Genomic DNA, 16,601 nt, shown 5'->3' on the forward strand with positions numbered 1-16,601 from the left:
TCCCTTTTGGGAGGACCCCCCCTGATCGGTACTTCTTTGGGCGGCGGGGGGGAAGGCGCTAGAGGAAGGATCGCGCGCCCCTCAATTTCGCCTGCTGCACATCGACCGGGGCTGAGCCTTAGCTAGTTTTCCCCCTGCCCCCTTCCCGGGCATGCTTTGCTGGACAGGAGGGTAAGGGGGGGGGGATTTTTTTCCTCAGCGCTGCTGCCGACCCCCTCCGCCCGCCCCAGGCGAAGAGCTTCACCGGCGCCGGAAAGCCGAGGATACGGCTGGCGGAGGGGGGGGGGACGGGGGACGAAGGAGCGCGGCTAAAGAGGATTTCTTCTCCTGCCTGGATTTGCATTGCGGCGGTTGTTCCAACGGTCGGGGAAGAAGATCCTGCTTCCCCCCTCACGCCCTGCCGGGTCTCAGTTCGATCTTCCTGCGAGCAGCCTGCGAGCCAGCGCTGGGCTGGAGGGATGTGATACCTGGAGGTCCAGGATGCTGGCGGCCTCTTTTTAAAAAGCCGGAGGAGAACATCAGCCTTTCGAAGTACGACTGCGGAGGAAACAGCCGGTTCTCCCCTCCAGCACCTTGATTTTCTGGTCCGGTTTCTCCTCTTCCCACCCCCTTCCCTCCTCGCCCCTCTGTTGTTTCCCTTCGGGATTCTGCCGCACCGCAGCATCTTCCAAGCTGGAGCACCATGGAGCTGGAGAACATCGTAGCCAATACAGTTTTACTGAAAGCCAGAGAAGGTAAGAGAGTCGGGCAGCCGAAGCGAGGCAGAAGCATAAGAGTTGTTGGGGGGAGGGAGGGAGGGGAGCCGGTGGCGGTTTCCGAAGAGCGTCGCGCAATTTGAGTAGGGGAAAAAAGTTGAGCCAGCGCACCCACTTCTGGCCGGCAGATTCTCTGAATGGAGTTGCCTTCTGCAAAGGTGTTAAGGAAAATGAATAATTTGTAGGATATTTGCATTTTTTTTTTTTAAAAAAAAGAAGAAAGCCTTGTGTGGCTGCCCTGGAATTTACACAACTCTTCCGTCATCTCCTCCTGAGTTTTATTTCCACAATGCTCCTGCAGGGTGGGTTGCTCTTAGAGGTAGAGAGGGGTCCATCGTCACCCAGTAAGACTGGCATCAACATTTCAACCATGATTCTCACTGAACATCCCTGCAATCATAGAAGGGCAGCCAAAGGAATAGATCCAGAGTTGTGGGCTGCTGGTGGGGGCAGAGAGGATTCATTTGACTTTGATGTGTTGACTTCATCTTAATGATATTCATGGATATGAATTTATGAATTATAAAGTTACTTTGAGAGTTAAATCCAAAGGGATATATGCAGTGCATATTTTTGAAAATTCCAAACGGAAGTGCAGTATGTTAAAAATCTTTAAAGGTAGTTGCTATGTTCTATAGGTGTTCTATAAGTGAGACTTTAACTGACTAACAGGTTCTTAAACATACACACATGCTCTTTAGATTTGCAGGCTTGTCAGAAATGCCCTGGCAAGATGCTACAAAGAAGTTGTTTTGCGGTGAGATGGGCAACAAATAAAATATGTAAGAGCGTGACTTTAATAATAGCAGTGATGATGCTGTAGCCTTTTTGATGAGCCATAAAATCGAAGAGCGAGTTTCATTATCTTTTAAAAAATGTTTTAAATTAAGAGCATTGGATAAAATATTGAATTTGTGTCTGGGTCTAAATCCCAGTTTATTGATTTATGCACAAAATGCTTAGCCTTTATTTTACCAGTGGGAAGGCGAATTGCCTGTTTGGAATGGTGCCAAAGATCAGAAAATTAAAGGCTACAAAATTAATTGTTCCAATAGGAGAGAATATATGCGGCTCAGAGTTGACCTGTGGAGTCCTTGGTATTCTCAGAGTTTAGTTATTTTCTTGCAGACATTTCATTACACGACTTGTTAACATAATCAGTGCACTGATGTTACCTAGTCAGATAATGAAGCATCTGCAAGCAAACCACCAAGTTTGGAGAGCACCACAAAATAGTTAGTGTTCTAAAATGTATTTTTCACTATAAACATCAATTTTATGCTGTTGTCTCTGTTAAGTAGATAAGAATAAAGAAGCCTACAGTATCTTGTTCAGAGCTGAACTCAGTTCCTGTGTGTGGCCAAGATTGAGATGTCACATGTGTTGCATTTCCATGGTGTGTTGGGATATCTCTGCTTTACCCAGATCAGTAGTTATATTCAATTCTTTCTCAGCGAGTCTGAAAATGTCAAATAAACAGCAGCACGCTTCAGTTCAGTATAGACAAAAATGCTCTGTGTGTATCTTCAACAGTGGTTGTTGGGGTGTGGGGGGGGGGGAATCTCAGATGCCATTACGTGTCAAGACTGCATTGCTGTTTATGTGAATGAGTAAACCACAGGGTGGCCTTTAGAAAGGAAAGCCCAGACCTGTACTTTCAAGGCTGCTGCAGTTGTTTTTCAGCAAGGTCATGAAACTTTAGGGCAAGGGGAGCAGGCCTTTATTGATGGGGGCAGAAAAAGCAGAGAGACCACAGAAAAATACATGGTATAGGGTAAGAGTGTACAACCTTAGCAACTTTAAACCCGTGGACTTCAACTCCCAGAATTCTCCAGCCAGGCTGGGGAATTCTGGGAGTTGAAGTCCACAGGTCTTAAAGTTGCCAAGATTGGACACCCCAACATAGGACTCATCATTTACAAGCTACAAAGGCATACAGGTAGTACTCAACTTATGGCCACAATTGAGCCCAAAATTTCTGTTGCTAAGTGAGACAGTTTTGCCCCATTTTACGACCTTTCTTGCCACAGGAGTTAAATGAATCACGGCAGTTCACTTAGTGACATGGTTGTTAAGTGAAACTGGCTCCCCCATTGACATTGCTTGTCAGAAGGTTGCAAAAGGGGACCCCGTGACCCCCCAGGCACTCTGCAACCGTCATAAATATGAATTAGTTGCTGAGCATCTGAATTTAGATCACGGGACCATGGGGATGCTAACAATGGTTGTAAGTGTGAAAAACAGTCATAACTCACTTTTTTCAGTGCCATTTGAACAGTCAGTCAATGAATGGTTGTAAGTTGAGGACTACCAATACTGGGAGCTGCTTTGCTATAATTTGCTGTAAACTTTACACTACTAGATGAGTGGATGGGGCAATTAGGCCTTCTCAAGAGAAATTGGGAACTCCTTAGCTCAATTTCTGGTCCTACAAGAGGATAAGAAAATATTTCTTGAGAGGTTTGAATGAACAACACAGGAAGACACAATTGAGTGACGAAAAGCTATTGTCCTCACATGCCCTTTTCTTTTGTTAAAAAAAATGCACATACACAGTTGCTGAATTCCTAAGCCCTTTGTAATTGTCAAAATGTTGTAAGTTAGCCTGGGAATGATGAGTTTTGTTGAGTGGTTACAGCCCTTCAGTAATTGTGATGTTTTCCCCACTCCTTTCCTTAAAAGCCATAATGTCATCCATATGTTGATAAGAATCAGAATATAGCTGGAAGGGTTCTTGGAGGTCTTCTAGTCCAGCCCTCTACTCAAGCAGGAGATCCTATACCATTTCAGACAAGTGTCTGTCCAGACTCTTCTTAAAAACCTCCAGTGATAAAGGACTCACAATGTCTGAAGGCAAGCCCTTCCACTGGCTAATTGTTAGGAAGTTTCTCCTTCATTCCACGTTGCTTCTCTCCTTGATTAGTTTCCATCCATTGTTTCTTGTCCCGCCCTGTGGTGCTCCGGAAAATAAATTGACCTCCCTCTTCTTTGTGGCAGCCTCTCAAATACTGGAACACTGCTATCATGTCACCCCCCAGTCCTTCTTTTCTCTAGACCAGCCTGCGACTGTTTTTCAAATGTTTTAGTCTCCAGGCTTTTATCCTCTTAAGTTGCTCTTCTTTGCACTTTTCCCAAAATCTCAACATCCTTTTTTTTCTAATGTGGTGACCGGAACTGGATGCAGTATTCCAGATATGGTCTTACTAAGTCTTTATAAAGCGGCACTAATACTTCACATGACCTCTCTTTAGAAAGATAGAAAAAAGTAACAGTTCTAGCCGACCCCAGAATTAAAGGCACCAGAGTGGAAAGGTTTGGGTTTTTTTGACCCTCTTGTAACTAGGCTGTATACAGGTTGTCCTATGGCCACCATTGAAGCCAGAATTCCTGTTGCTAAGCAAGGCAATTTTTCAGTGTGTCACACCTGACTTTACAACTTTTTTTTACAATGGTTGTTAAGTGAATCACTTAATGGTTGTTAAGTGAATCATTGTGAACTAAATCCGGCTTCCCCCATTGACTTTGGTTGTCACAAGGCTGCATAGTCTGCAAATGGCGACCCTGTGAACCCACAATGCTGCAATTGTCATAAATATGCTGCCTTTCCAATCAGCCAAATTCTGATCAATTGAACGTGGGCATGCTGCAACGATTGTAAGTGGAGGGATAGGGTATACCTCACTTTCCCCCCACAACTTTTGTTAGCTTCAAAGGTCACTAAAGAAATCGTTGCGAGTCGAGGACAACCTGTAATTCTATTTCCAAAAGATGACTGAAAAGTGAAAGTACATCAAAGCAATTTTACAAGAAAAAAATAAGATCTTGTTTGAGCAACATTTGTGCATCACTTCTTTGTCCAAAATGTTGCTCAAACAAGATCTTATTTTTTTCTTGTAAAATTGCTTTGATGTACTTTCACTTTTCAGTCATCTTTTGGAAATAGAATTACAGGTTGTCCTCGACTCGCAACGATTTCTTTAGTGACCTTTTGAAGCTAACAAAAGTTGTGGGGGGGAAAAGTGAGGTATACCCTTATCCCTCCACTTACAATCGTTGCAGCATGCCCACGTTCAATTGATCACAATTTGGCTGATTGGAAAGGCAGCATATTTATGACAATTGCAGCATTGTGGGTTCACAGGGTCACCATTTGCAGACTATGCAGCCTTGTGACAACCAAAGTCAATGGGGGAAGCCGGATTTAGTTCACAATGATTCACTTAACAACCATTAAGTGATTCACTTAACAACCATTGTAAAAAAAGTTGTAAAGTCAGAACTGATTGTTTAACTCCCATCCCCTTTGGACTTTATGGCTGTTCTTCTTAAATATGTTAAGCTTCTTTTAGGAATATTTGTGTGATTCTTGCCTTCAAATAGAAGAAACTCTAGAGGCATATTTGATCCTGGGCTTCAGGTTGCTTTCCTCTATTCTTCTTCAACCCTGGCACATTTTCAGATGGAAATTGCCCTCCGCTTACAATTTAAATTTGAAGTGTTCTTCATATAAGTGATATAAGTGGTCCTTTTTATACCCATGCTTCATTTTGTGACACTAAGGTGTATTCCAGAATCTTGATCAATGTTCCTTAATCAGACAAGTGGATTCTATTGTTTTGTGGATGTTTCAAGGCTTAGTGGATTTTTTTTAAAAAAAGCAGGAATCTCCATGCTTAAAACAGCATTCACACTACATGTCTGCAGGATGCATGCTCTTTCCAGCATGTCTGTTAACATTTAAAACAATGAGGCTATTTGTCTGAATATACATTAGCGGAAAGCACACTGTGTACACTTTAAAATGTCTCAGGATAAAATGGATGAAGAGAACAACGATTACAAAATGTGCAATTCCATAAGTCCTAGATGGTTATAAACATCCTCAATTTTCTCCAGCAATTTTTGGAGAGGTTAGAAAGGAAGAATCTACTAGATATTACATGGGGAGAAAGTCAGAATTCTTTAACTTTAATTTGTTGAACAAGCCAAATTAACAATGTTTTGGGATTGTTTTGGATTGGTTTTCCACTATTTTTAGCCACTGTTATGCATTTCTATAAATTGGCCAGGGGCATGGGCAAAACACAGAAGCAAATTGCAAACCATCATTTCTAATACAGCTGTATGAATAACAAACCCTAGTTAGTTTTATGTGCATAAAGGACATAATTAGCTTTGTCTGGATGAAACTAATTCCCTCAAAGAGGCAAGAAAAGTTAGAATAAGTTGGGGAATTTAAATTGTTGTTTCTGATAGCCATTATTGACTAGGGAATTCTACAAGTTGATGTCAATATATCTGGAAGATGTCCACGTTAATCTACTCTAGACCAAGTTCTCCAGTATGGTGTCTTCTAGATTTTCAGGTAAGGATTTCCACTAGCTCCAGACAACATGACCATTAGCAGTAAAAGTTATACCCAGGTCATCAGGGAGAGGGGAGGGAGAGAAATGATTTTTGATGTATGTAAACTTTTCCTAGTATACTTCCATACTCTTATGACAAGCTTAAGAGCTATGTTGCCTCAGGAATGGTGGTTCCATCTGGTTTTGTCTTAGCCTAAGTTCAAATGTGTGTAACTTAAGAAAGCTGTTGTAGTGGATAATGGATAATTCAGATTACCAGTGCAGGATCCAATCTGGGTCAGTCACCAAAACCACAGGGTTTTTTTTTTTTTTTTGTCTTCCAAGTTTTCAGACTCGTGCCCCTCCTCAGGGAACTTCTCTCTGTGACACAGAAAATTCCCTGAAGATGGGCTCCAGCACAAATCCAAAATCTTGGAAGACAAAAAAACCCTCTGGTCTTAGTAACCCACTCAGATTGGATCCTGCAGCACATACAGTCATCATATTGCCATATACATACATATATACATATACATATACATATACATCATATACATATACATATACATATACATATACATATACATATACATATATACATACATACATACATACATACATACATATATATATATATATATATATATATATATATATATATACACATACATACATATGTATATATGTGTGTGTGTGTGTTTTTGTAGATTTTCACAGGTACAGGTATGCAGGTATGTATATATGTGTGTGTGTGTGTTTGAGATTTTCATGGGTACAGGTATGCAGGTCTTGGCGTGTTCGGGTCTTTTCCCATTTAAGATTGAGAGTATCTTGGCAACATTTTGATGAGGTCCCACTCGCCATCTTCAGGCTGGTGCTTTCGGCTTCGTGCTTGTGCGAGCAAAGCGTGATCGGAGCTGCCGTCTCCCTAGGACAAGCACAAAGATGAAAGCACCAGCCTGAAGATGGCTAGTGGGACCTTGTTGAAACGTTGCCAAGATACTCTCAATCTTACACGGGAAAAGACCCGAACACGCCAAGACCTGCATATTATTCAGCTTTGTTCGGGTATTTTCCCACGTCATTATAGTTGTGCTTTTAAAGTTGTAGCAACGTTTCGGCAGAATCTCATCTGCCATCATCAGGCTTCTGTATTGTATTCGTCTGTGAGTCAGACTTTCACAGACTTTCACAAATATATATATAATGTAGGTCTAGGTGTGTTCAGGTCTTTTCCTGTGTAAGATTAAGAGTATCTTGGCGATGTTTCGGTGAGGTCCCACTCGCCATCCTCAAGCTGGTGCTTTCGGCTTTGTGCCAGTACAAGCAGTGTGTGATCGGAGCTGCCGTCTCTCTATATATACTGGTGGTGGGGCTGGTGTGTTGGGCTGGTTGGCTGCACTGCTGCCTCTTGATTGGTTGATGGAGTTGATGTTGGTATAATGGGCTGTGTGATGGCCTTGTGAGTTTTGTTGTGGAGATATCCTGGATCTTGTGCTGTATATATTGTTCTATCTATCTATCTATCTATCTATCTATCTATCTATCTATCTATCTGGTATTCAGCTTTGTTCGGGTATTTTCCCACGTCATTATAGTTGTGCTTTTAAAGTTGTAGCAATGTTTCGGCAGAATCTCATCTATATTTGTTTTCTTAAGTTTTCACGGGTGTTTATATGTATAGTATTCATCTTTGTTAGGGTATTTTCCCACGTCGTTATAGTTGTGCTTTTAAAGTTGTAGCAACATTTCGGCAGAATCTCATCTGCCATCTCAGGCTTCTGTAGAACACTATACAGAAGCCTGATGATGGCAGATGAGATTCTGCCAAACTGCTACAACTTTAAAAGCACAACTATAATGACGTGGGAAAATACCCGAACAAAGCTGAATACCATATATATATATATATTGTAGTTGTTCTTTTAAAGTTGTAGCAAGTTTCAGCAGAATCTCATCTGCCATCATCAGGCTTCAATACAGAAGCCTGATGATGGCAGATGAGATTCTGCTGAAACGCTACAACTTTAAAAGAACAACTACAGTGACGTGGAAAATACCCGAACCAAGCCGAATAATACCATAAGTGTAAACTTAAAAAAATATATATATATATATATATATATAAATATTAAGATAAACAAATATATATATATATATATTTGGGTTTTCCCGCGTAAAATTGGAAGTATTTTGGCGACGTTTCGACGAAATCTCATTCATCATCTTCAGGCTTGTGTCTTCGGCTTTGTGCTTCTTGGAGTAATGTGAGCTTGCAGTTTTACATGGGAGAAAACCCGAATAACCAAAGATCCACATACAAATACGTGCAAAAACCTCAGAAAACAAATTAAATATATATATATATATATATATATATATATATATATATATATATATATATATATATATATATATATATATATATATATGTGTGTGTGTGTGTGTGTGTGTGTGTGTGTGTGTGTGTGTGTGTGTGTATAAGATTACCACTGAATATTGACTATATCTGGGTGACCCTAAGCTATCTCTCAAGTTATCCTGCTTCAAAGTCATCTTGCAAGGATAATTGAGGAGGGCAGGTCTAGCAGACCTTGTATAAATTCCTAATCACCTAAATGGTGGAGGGAAATAGGAAAACAAATGCCTACGATTGCTTTAAAGAGTAGATGCAGTCAAATACTTTGGAAAAAAATCCCTTATAAAAGGTCTGGCTTTAAGACAGAATTTCTTGACACAGTGAAAATTGCCTAAGCAAATGGAAACTAACTTTTTTCCAAAAAAAATCTAGAAGGTATAAGTGTTCCTAATGAGAACCATGCACTGCTGGAACTGAACATGAAATTCTTTGAAAGCTTTTTCTAGATGGGTTTTACAACTATTGGGGAATTTAGGGAATTATTTTAGGTTGAAGTTTCTATTATAATTCTAAGCACAGAAGGCTTTTCTTCATACTCTTTTCAATTTCCAGCAAATTTTCTTCTCTCACAAAAAAGGCTTCGGTTTTTCTAAAGTTGTTTTAGAATCTCCTAAAATGTGTCTTCTCTGTGATTCTTTCCAGACTCTTTGCATTTTTCTCTGTTGCTTCTCTTTTTTCTCTTATGCACGTCAAAGCTCTTTTGGGCAACTAAAATCCAAAGCAGCCCTACAATCTGGGGCATTTTAGAGCTTGTTGGCTGTATCCTAAAAGGAATTACATTATGTTTGCTTGATTCAAAACAGTGTATAGTACATTTATTTAGTAGATTATAAGAAAAAAGAGAAAAGTGTAAAGAAAAAAGGGGGAGGAAGAATCTCTGTTTTTTTTCCAGTGCATTGAAATACAAAAATAAAAACTGCAACCTCAGATTTTTGCTTTGTTTCATAGCATTTAAAACTTCTATAGTAACAGAATTATTTGAATCATCAAAATCTAAAAGCAGTTTCATTTTTTTCTGTTTCAAGCAAAAAGTCTAGAAGTTTCCGGGTAGAAACAAAACTAGATAAATTCTGTAATTAATCTCTGCTAATTCCATCAATTTTATCATCCAGGCTTCCATTGTGGGAATGAATGTGTCTTTCCATCTTTGTGTATTTAAGATTCTTCACTGCTGTCAACCTATATAGTAACTAAGTTCCAAAATTTTCTTTCAAGCTCTTTGTCACTGTGATCCTTTTTTCTAAAGCAGTTTTTCAGATTTGCTGTCTATTTGGTGCACCAATGTAGCCTGGATTGTCATCTTACAGTGCTCCATTAATCAGTTGATCAGTTAACTTTAATCAGTTAATTGATCAAAGGCCTTTATGCAAAAGTTAAAAAAAAAACCAGTAATATAACTTTCCTGGTTGGAACCATAACTGATTTTAACCAGTGAAGTTTCTTCTAATGAAATTTAAAATGTGCAGCTGGGATGCCCATTTTAAAACTCCAATCTCTTTCTTTATTTGGAAGAAACTGTGTAGGATGCTAAATATCCTGATTAATAAAAAAGAGAGGATAATTTTGCAATGTAGCACAAAGGTAAAGATGTCATCACTTCTTGGTTAACTAGGTAAATGCAGTTCCATTGCAGTTGTGGAAGTGGTTTGATATACTTTTTTCAAGATTTTTTCCCCCCAATCCATTCACCTAAAATTTTCAGTTTATCTGAGTATTATCCAACACTGACTGAACTAATCCTGCTTAGTGGATCAAGATCAGCCAAAGATGGTCTAGCTGCTGCTAAAACAACAGAAACATCAAAAGATCTGATCTATAATTTGGTTTGTCTAAAAACCAAATTATAGATCAGTAAACTACAGCTCCTTCAACTTCAGAAGTGAAGGATTCATAAATCCATTTACAGAGCCATAGCTACACTAGGGTAGAGAAATTGTGTTTTTCACTAAAACCAGAAAGTCCATCATCTAGACTTGGGAACAAATTACAGATAGTCCTTGACTTACAACCATTCATTTAGTGACTATTCAGAAATACAAAGGCACTGAAAAAGGTGACTTACAGCTGGTCTTGGCACTTCCGACTCTCGCAGCATATCCCTACAGTCATGTGATCAGAACTTAGATGTTTGGCTACTGGCATGTGTTTACGGTGATTGCCATGTCCCAGGGCCATGGGACTGCCATTTGCAACCTTCCCAGCTGGCTTCCGAGTCAGTGGGGATTTGCTTAATGATCATATGGTTCACTTCACAACTGGGGTGATTCGTTTAACAACAATGGCGAAAAGGTGGTGAATGAGTCACTTAATCACCAGCCTTGCTTAGCAGCTGAAGGCTACCTACAGTATCTCAATTAGGCAGATTTAAAATTACTGACCATCTGCTTAGTAGCTCTGCCCTTGTATGCTCAGGATTTTGCTTCTCTTTTTTTTCTCAAAAGCTTTCTTAAAAGAAACAAAAATGTGGGGTTTTTTTTTTGGAAATTGTTCTCTAACCACGGAATGTCAGAAACTCTGACCCATCTGCCTTAGAATATTCTGGCTCCTTCCCAGAAGATCCCAATTTAGCATCTGTCCATCTGTAATTAGGTCATCTTCAGCTTTTTCTGACCCCAAAACCCTATTTAATTTCAAATTGCCAAATGGTATCAGAGAGATTCCCCATGTACACTTGCTTTTCCTTCTTTCTAGATTGACCAAAGACATAAGGAAAAAAGTGCGCTATTTTATTCTTAATGCCAAGGGAAAAATTAGACTTGTCTGCAAAGTATATTTTTGATAGGCAGAAAGGGGATGACCTGGTTTCTCAGAATAACTTCTTTGGTAAAATTAATATAAATACATTTGTTGCCAGATTAGGGTTTAAAAAGTCCCACAGGAAAAGTTCATCATGTGTCTTCAATGGCGTTTAACTGATGTTAGGAAAACTGAACAGAGATAACAGCATATATGCTTCCTTGGTTCACAGACTCCTTGCTCTTTATAATGAAATAATAGAATTGTTTTCCTTCCTTCCTTCCTTCCTCCCTACCCCCCTCCCTCCCTCCCTCCCTCCCTCCCTCCCTTCCTTTCTCCTGCCATTCCTGATTTTTCTTCTCTTAATTAATTTCATGTTTGTGGAATCAGTGAAGATAAAATGAGTGATCAGCATGAGTGAATCCTAAAGTCTGAATGGGTCTTTCTACTCCTCAGTGTACATGTAGCCTAGACATAAATCTAGCCTCAGTTCAGAAGAACAGTTTCTGCAAAGAGTTAAGGCAACATTCAAAGGTTTTTTTGCTGTAGTTGGTTGAAACGAGTCTTCTACAACAGGGGTCTCCAACCTTGGCAACTTTAAGACTTGTGGACTTCTGGGAGAAATCCACAAGTCTTAAAGTTGCAAGGTTGGAAACCCCTGTTCTACAAAACATAGTTATATAGCTGATTCATTTTAGCCAAATGGAATTATGGTGACTCACAGAATAGGATTCAAACATAAAGTTCTATATATCAGCCTTCCCCTCAGTTGTGCAGGTGATTTTGCAGCCAGTCTAGATATCGCTAAGAATTCTGGGAATTGAAGTCAATATAGAGGCACCTCAATTGCAAAAGTTGGTATATACAGTATGTCAAGGATCTCAATTGTATCTGCAGACATCTCTGGGTATGAGTCTAAACAAAGATTCATCAGAGTTTTCGGGATTTTATTTATGTATTTAATTTCTATGACTACCCATCTCAATCAAATGACTCTGAGTGGCTTACAGTTCTAAAGCGATAAAACAGTTAAAACCAATTTCCTTTCCATTCATCTTTTCTGCTCATCAAAGTTTTCTAGTCCAAATGATTTACTGTAATTATAGAGTTTGTTAAATGAGAGAGATTGTGTATCAACTTCCTGCTTGGGTCTTTCACAACTCTGATGTTTTGTAAGTCAAGCTTCATGACTTTGAGAAAATAAAGTTTTATATTCGGCTGAAAAATCTCTTGTCCATCTCTCCTATTTTTTTTAAAGGCACTAAATTTAATGATGTTAACATGGGAGGATGGGTTTGTCTGTCTAACAGACACAATTTCCTTTTGTGAGTCTTCCTATCAGTTATGGACTGAACTACATGTTCTCTTAAAAATATGCCTATGCACTACGGGATTATCAGCATTGTGTGAAAAAGAAGATTTGTGTTTCCTGCTGTGAAGCTGATTTTTAAAAAAATCATGTCCGCAAAGATGCATTTTCCTCCCACAAGGAGGAAGTTTCTGTTGGTGTGAATATCACATGGGAGAGAATTAAACTGTCCGTGTAATGTAGCCTGAGCTCTTCAAGGCAGCAATTTTTAAAATAACAGATTAACAGAGTTGGAGGGGACCTCAGAGGTTTTCTAGTCCAACCTCCTGCTTAAGCAGGAAATCCTATACCATTTCAAACAAATGGTTGTCCAATCTCTTCTTAACAACATCCAGTGTTGAAGATCTACAGTTTCTGGAGGCAAGTTGTTCCACTGATTAATTGTTCTAGCTGCGGAAATTTCTCTTTAGTTCTAGGTTGGTTCGAATAGCTACATTACAAACAAACAGGGTTTAAGACAAGGCTATTTAAACTGCATCCAGAGTGCATGAATAAATATAAAATGATCATTGTTCACTTGGAGGCCTAAAGAGATATATTATTCCTTTAGGCCAGTCCTACCAATTCCTATCAGTTATTTGGATATGAGTGATTACATGTTATCACCAATAATACCTTGTGTTGCGCTCACAGCCTTTATATTTTTAAAACATGCCATTGTCTGCAAACTACTGCTCATTCCTGGCTTAAAAAGTAGACCTTATTCAGACATGAAGCAAAGACCAGAATCTAGCATCTCTCAGATATTTGGGGCAATTCCATCGACCAGTATTCCCAGTTACTGGCTATCTGAGTGGATCAATGGGACTGAAACATATGGAGGAATGACTGCAATGTATGGTCTAGTGTTGCATAAAACTAATTCTGGACAGGTTAATATTCTTCTCCTCCCTCCTGTTGCTTGGTTGCAAGAACAAAACTGAGAGATTTGGTTTTTGTCCAAATACAAACTGTGGTTAACTAGTTGACAACATAGGCTGCAACAATGGAAAAGCAAGATCTCAAGATATAAAACTGTCATTGAACAGTTTTATAATCTAGTTCACTCTCTGCATGAAGCCATGGCCTGTCGATTAAGCCAGAATTGATTGAGTATGAGTTATATGCGCAGCCAGGGTGGAGGAGTTACCTTGAGAACCAAACTTTCTCAGGACAGGCATGTAAGTTGTGTCAACAAGCAACCATTGAACAGCTTTGAGGCTGAGAAAGTCCAGGGCAAAGAGTCCATTAAACCCTGAAAGGGTGGAAGAAAAAAATCAATTTATAACACAGCAAATACAAACAAGGAATTACTCCTTCATGTTGACAGAAGGCTGTCAATTGTTTGAAGAAGAAAAAAAATAAGTGTGTTACCTAGCTATATGCAATATGCAGACAGCCTTAAATCATAAAGCCATGCTGGGTATTTAGGAAATTCTGCCAAGCTCTTTTCAGCAAGCCTGATAAGGCCAGGCAATCTCTGGTGCTCAGGTGTTGCTGAACAACCATTTCCAGGCTCTCATTAGTAACCCTGATTTCTTGGAAGTTGGAAGTTGCAATTCAGCAACATCTGGAGAAGTACAGGTGCCTGTCTACTCCATGCTGAACTGAAACACTCTACAAACTACAGGGACTAGGTCTGCACAGCATGCTGAGGCTTAGTGCAATGACTACACAGGTAGTCCTTGACTTACAACCACAAATGAGGCCAAAATTTATGTTGCTAAGTGAGAAATGTGTTAAGTGAGTTTTCCCCCATTTTATGATTTTTCTTACCACCTTTGTTAAGTCAATCAGTGCAATTGTTACATTAGTAACACCTTTGTTAAATGAATATGTGTTTCCCCTTGACTTTGCTTGCTGGAAGGTCACAAAAGGGGATCACATGACCCTGGGACACCGCAACCGTCATAAATATGAACCAGTTGTCAAGCATCTGAATGTAAATCACAATGCTGCAATGGTCGTAAGTGTGAAAAATGGTCACAAGTCACTTTTTTCCATGCTGTTGTAACTTCAAAGGGTCACTAAATGAACGGTTGTAAATGGAGGACTCCCTGTACTAATCATAAACCATTAAAACAATGGTTCAGGACCATTTAAATCTACTGGGTGAACAATTGCTAGAATTCCTAAGCCACTTAAGCTAGTTGTCCCCAGCTCTGATAAAATTGCATCCCCATTTTAAACATAACATTTCCACTCTTGAGAAGTTACTTGACTTATTTTAGTTGCTTGATCTCAGAAAATCAGAGATCTCAGAAGATCTTCGTTCCCCATCCAGATGCTGTCTGAAACCACCTTGCCAGTCCTGGAAAGATCACATCTATTTCCTTTAAAAAACGATTTCCCTTCTCCACAACCAAGTTATCTTAAGCTGAGGCTTCTCCCCTGGAATTAAATAGAACAGGGTCCACAAATTGAGGTGGAGGAAGGGAACTTTTTGCCTAATCTATTTGTAGCCTATAAAAAAACATGGTAGAAGCAGTAGTGTAATCATGGCTTGAAGAATACTTTGTGTATAATCATGAAAATAATTATATCATTCAAGCTTTGAATTATTTCTTGGGTACAGTCTTCTATTTTTAAATCCGGAGTAACTGATGGAGCCCTTTCTCTCTCTCCAGCTTCTGGGCTAGGAGGCTGCTTTCAGTGGGAAAGCCTTCACATATTATGAACATGGTGCTCCTTACAGCTTAATCAGAATGCTTCCTTCTTCATCCTGTATGTTCTCATTCCCTGAAGCCTTGCAAGTCCTCCCCCCTTCTCCATCTAGTCAAACCTGCTGCTTTAGCTGCAGGGCAGAGCATAGAGGTAATGGGGATGGCGGAGTGCCAGAGCAGAGCAGGAATGTGGTGCTTAGTACAAGTTGACACAGGAAAATTAGATGAGCTCTGGAGTAGGGAGGAACAGCTGACAAAGCCCACAAGTACTACCGTGTTTCCTAGGGAATGTGGTTCATTCCTAGAACATCCAGAGATTGCACCCATCCACAGATAGGAGGAAACTATGGCTCAGACATAAAACCTATGCTTTGCAAGCCAAAGTTTGCACTTCACTTAGGATGTCAATTTGTCAATTGTTTCCCGTTCACTTCTATGAATGGGACGAATGAAGCAATAGCACTTAAGACTTATATACCACTTCACAGTCCTTTATAGCCCTCTCTAAGTGGTTTACAGAGTCAGCATCTCGTTCCCAACAATCTGGGTCCTCATTTTACCGATCTTGGAAGGATGGAAGGCTGAGTCAACCTTGAGCCTGGTGAGATTCGAACTGCCAAATTGCAGTCAGCCAGCAGGCAGCTGCGTCTGTTTGACTGATCCAGATACGCAAATAAACAGACCTACAACAAGGAATCTAACCTCGTAAAATTAATCCGCAGAGATAATTGAAGTGTCTTCTGTGCCTAATGTCTTCTACTACATCTTCTTGAGTGATTATGTGCTGTCAAAGTTCCTTTGGACCCCTACTAACAACGCATAGATTTTCTGCATGAGGAACCATCCCTAATCTGATTTTTATTCCACATATCCTGCCTTCTCCATTTCCCCTACCTGTCATCAACAAAGAGATGTCTAGTCGGCATGAAAAAATTGTATTCTTTCAAAGCTCAGTCCAGTGTAATTAAAAGGAAAGGATATTCTCTGATGTTCTAGATTTAATTTTGTTAGTTAATTAGCACTGTCATTTTATTTGTCTTCATAAATGTATTTTGCCTGCAGGGGTATCTTCAGCTGCTCTCTTGTGACGGCTTGTGAAAATCTGTGTGATGCATGTAGCTCGATTGAGTGTGTGTATCTGTTTTCAATGAACAGAGAAGGAACACTGCCCTGGCACAATGCCAGCACTCAAAATGATGGGAGATCAGAACATTTGGAAAGAATTGATCAGGAAATTGTGTGTCAAAAGATTGTAAGAACTATATTTTATTGAGTATTTATGTACAGGGACTGTTCTCATGTGACCTACCTCCTATAGCTGGATGCCTGATTGAG

At 39.8% G+C, this 16,601-nt stretch overlaps 1 protein-coding gene across 1 annotated transcript in view; it reads left to right on the forward strand.

Annotated features, from left to right (window-relative positions):
- Positions 1-531: 531 nt before the first annotated feature.
- The window catches only part of LOC113414440 (G protein-coupled receptor kinase 5-like), a 77,678-nt gene continuing 61,608 nt past the window's right edge, over positions 532-16,601 (forward strand). The window contains exon 1 of the mRNA XM_026671337.2: positions 532-734. Coding sequence (XP_026527122.1) covers positions 683-734 — 52 coding nt within the window. The 5' untranslated portion in view covers positions 532-682. The remainder of the gene's footprint in view (positions 735-16,601) is intronic.

The sequence above is a fragment of the Notechis scutatus genome, chromosome 7 (genome assembly GCF_049901735.1).
Source record: "Notechis scutatus isolate UNSWTSFEM ecotype Mainland chromosome 7, rNotScu1.2, whole genome shotgun sequence".
NCBI classification, from domain to species: domain Eukaryota; kingdom Metazoa; phylum Chordata; class Lepidosauria; order Squamata; family Elapidae; genus Notechis; species Notechis scutatus.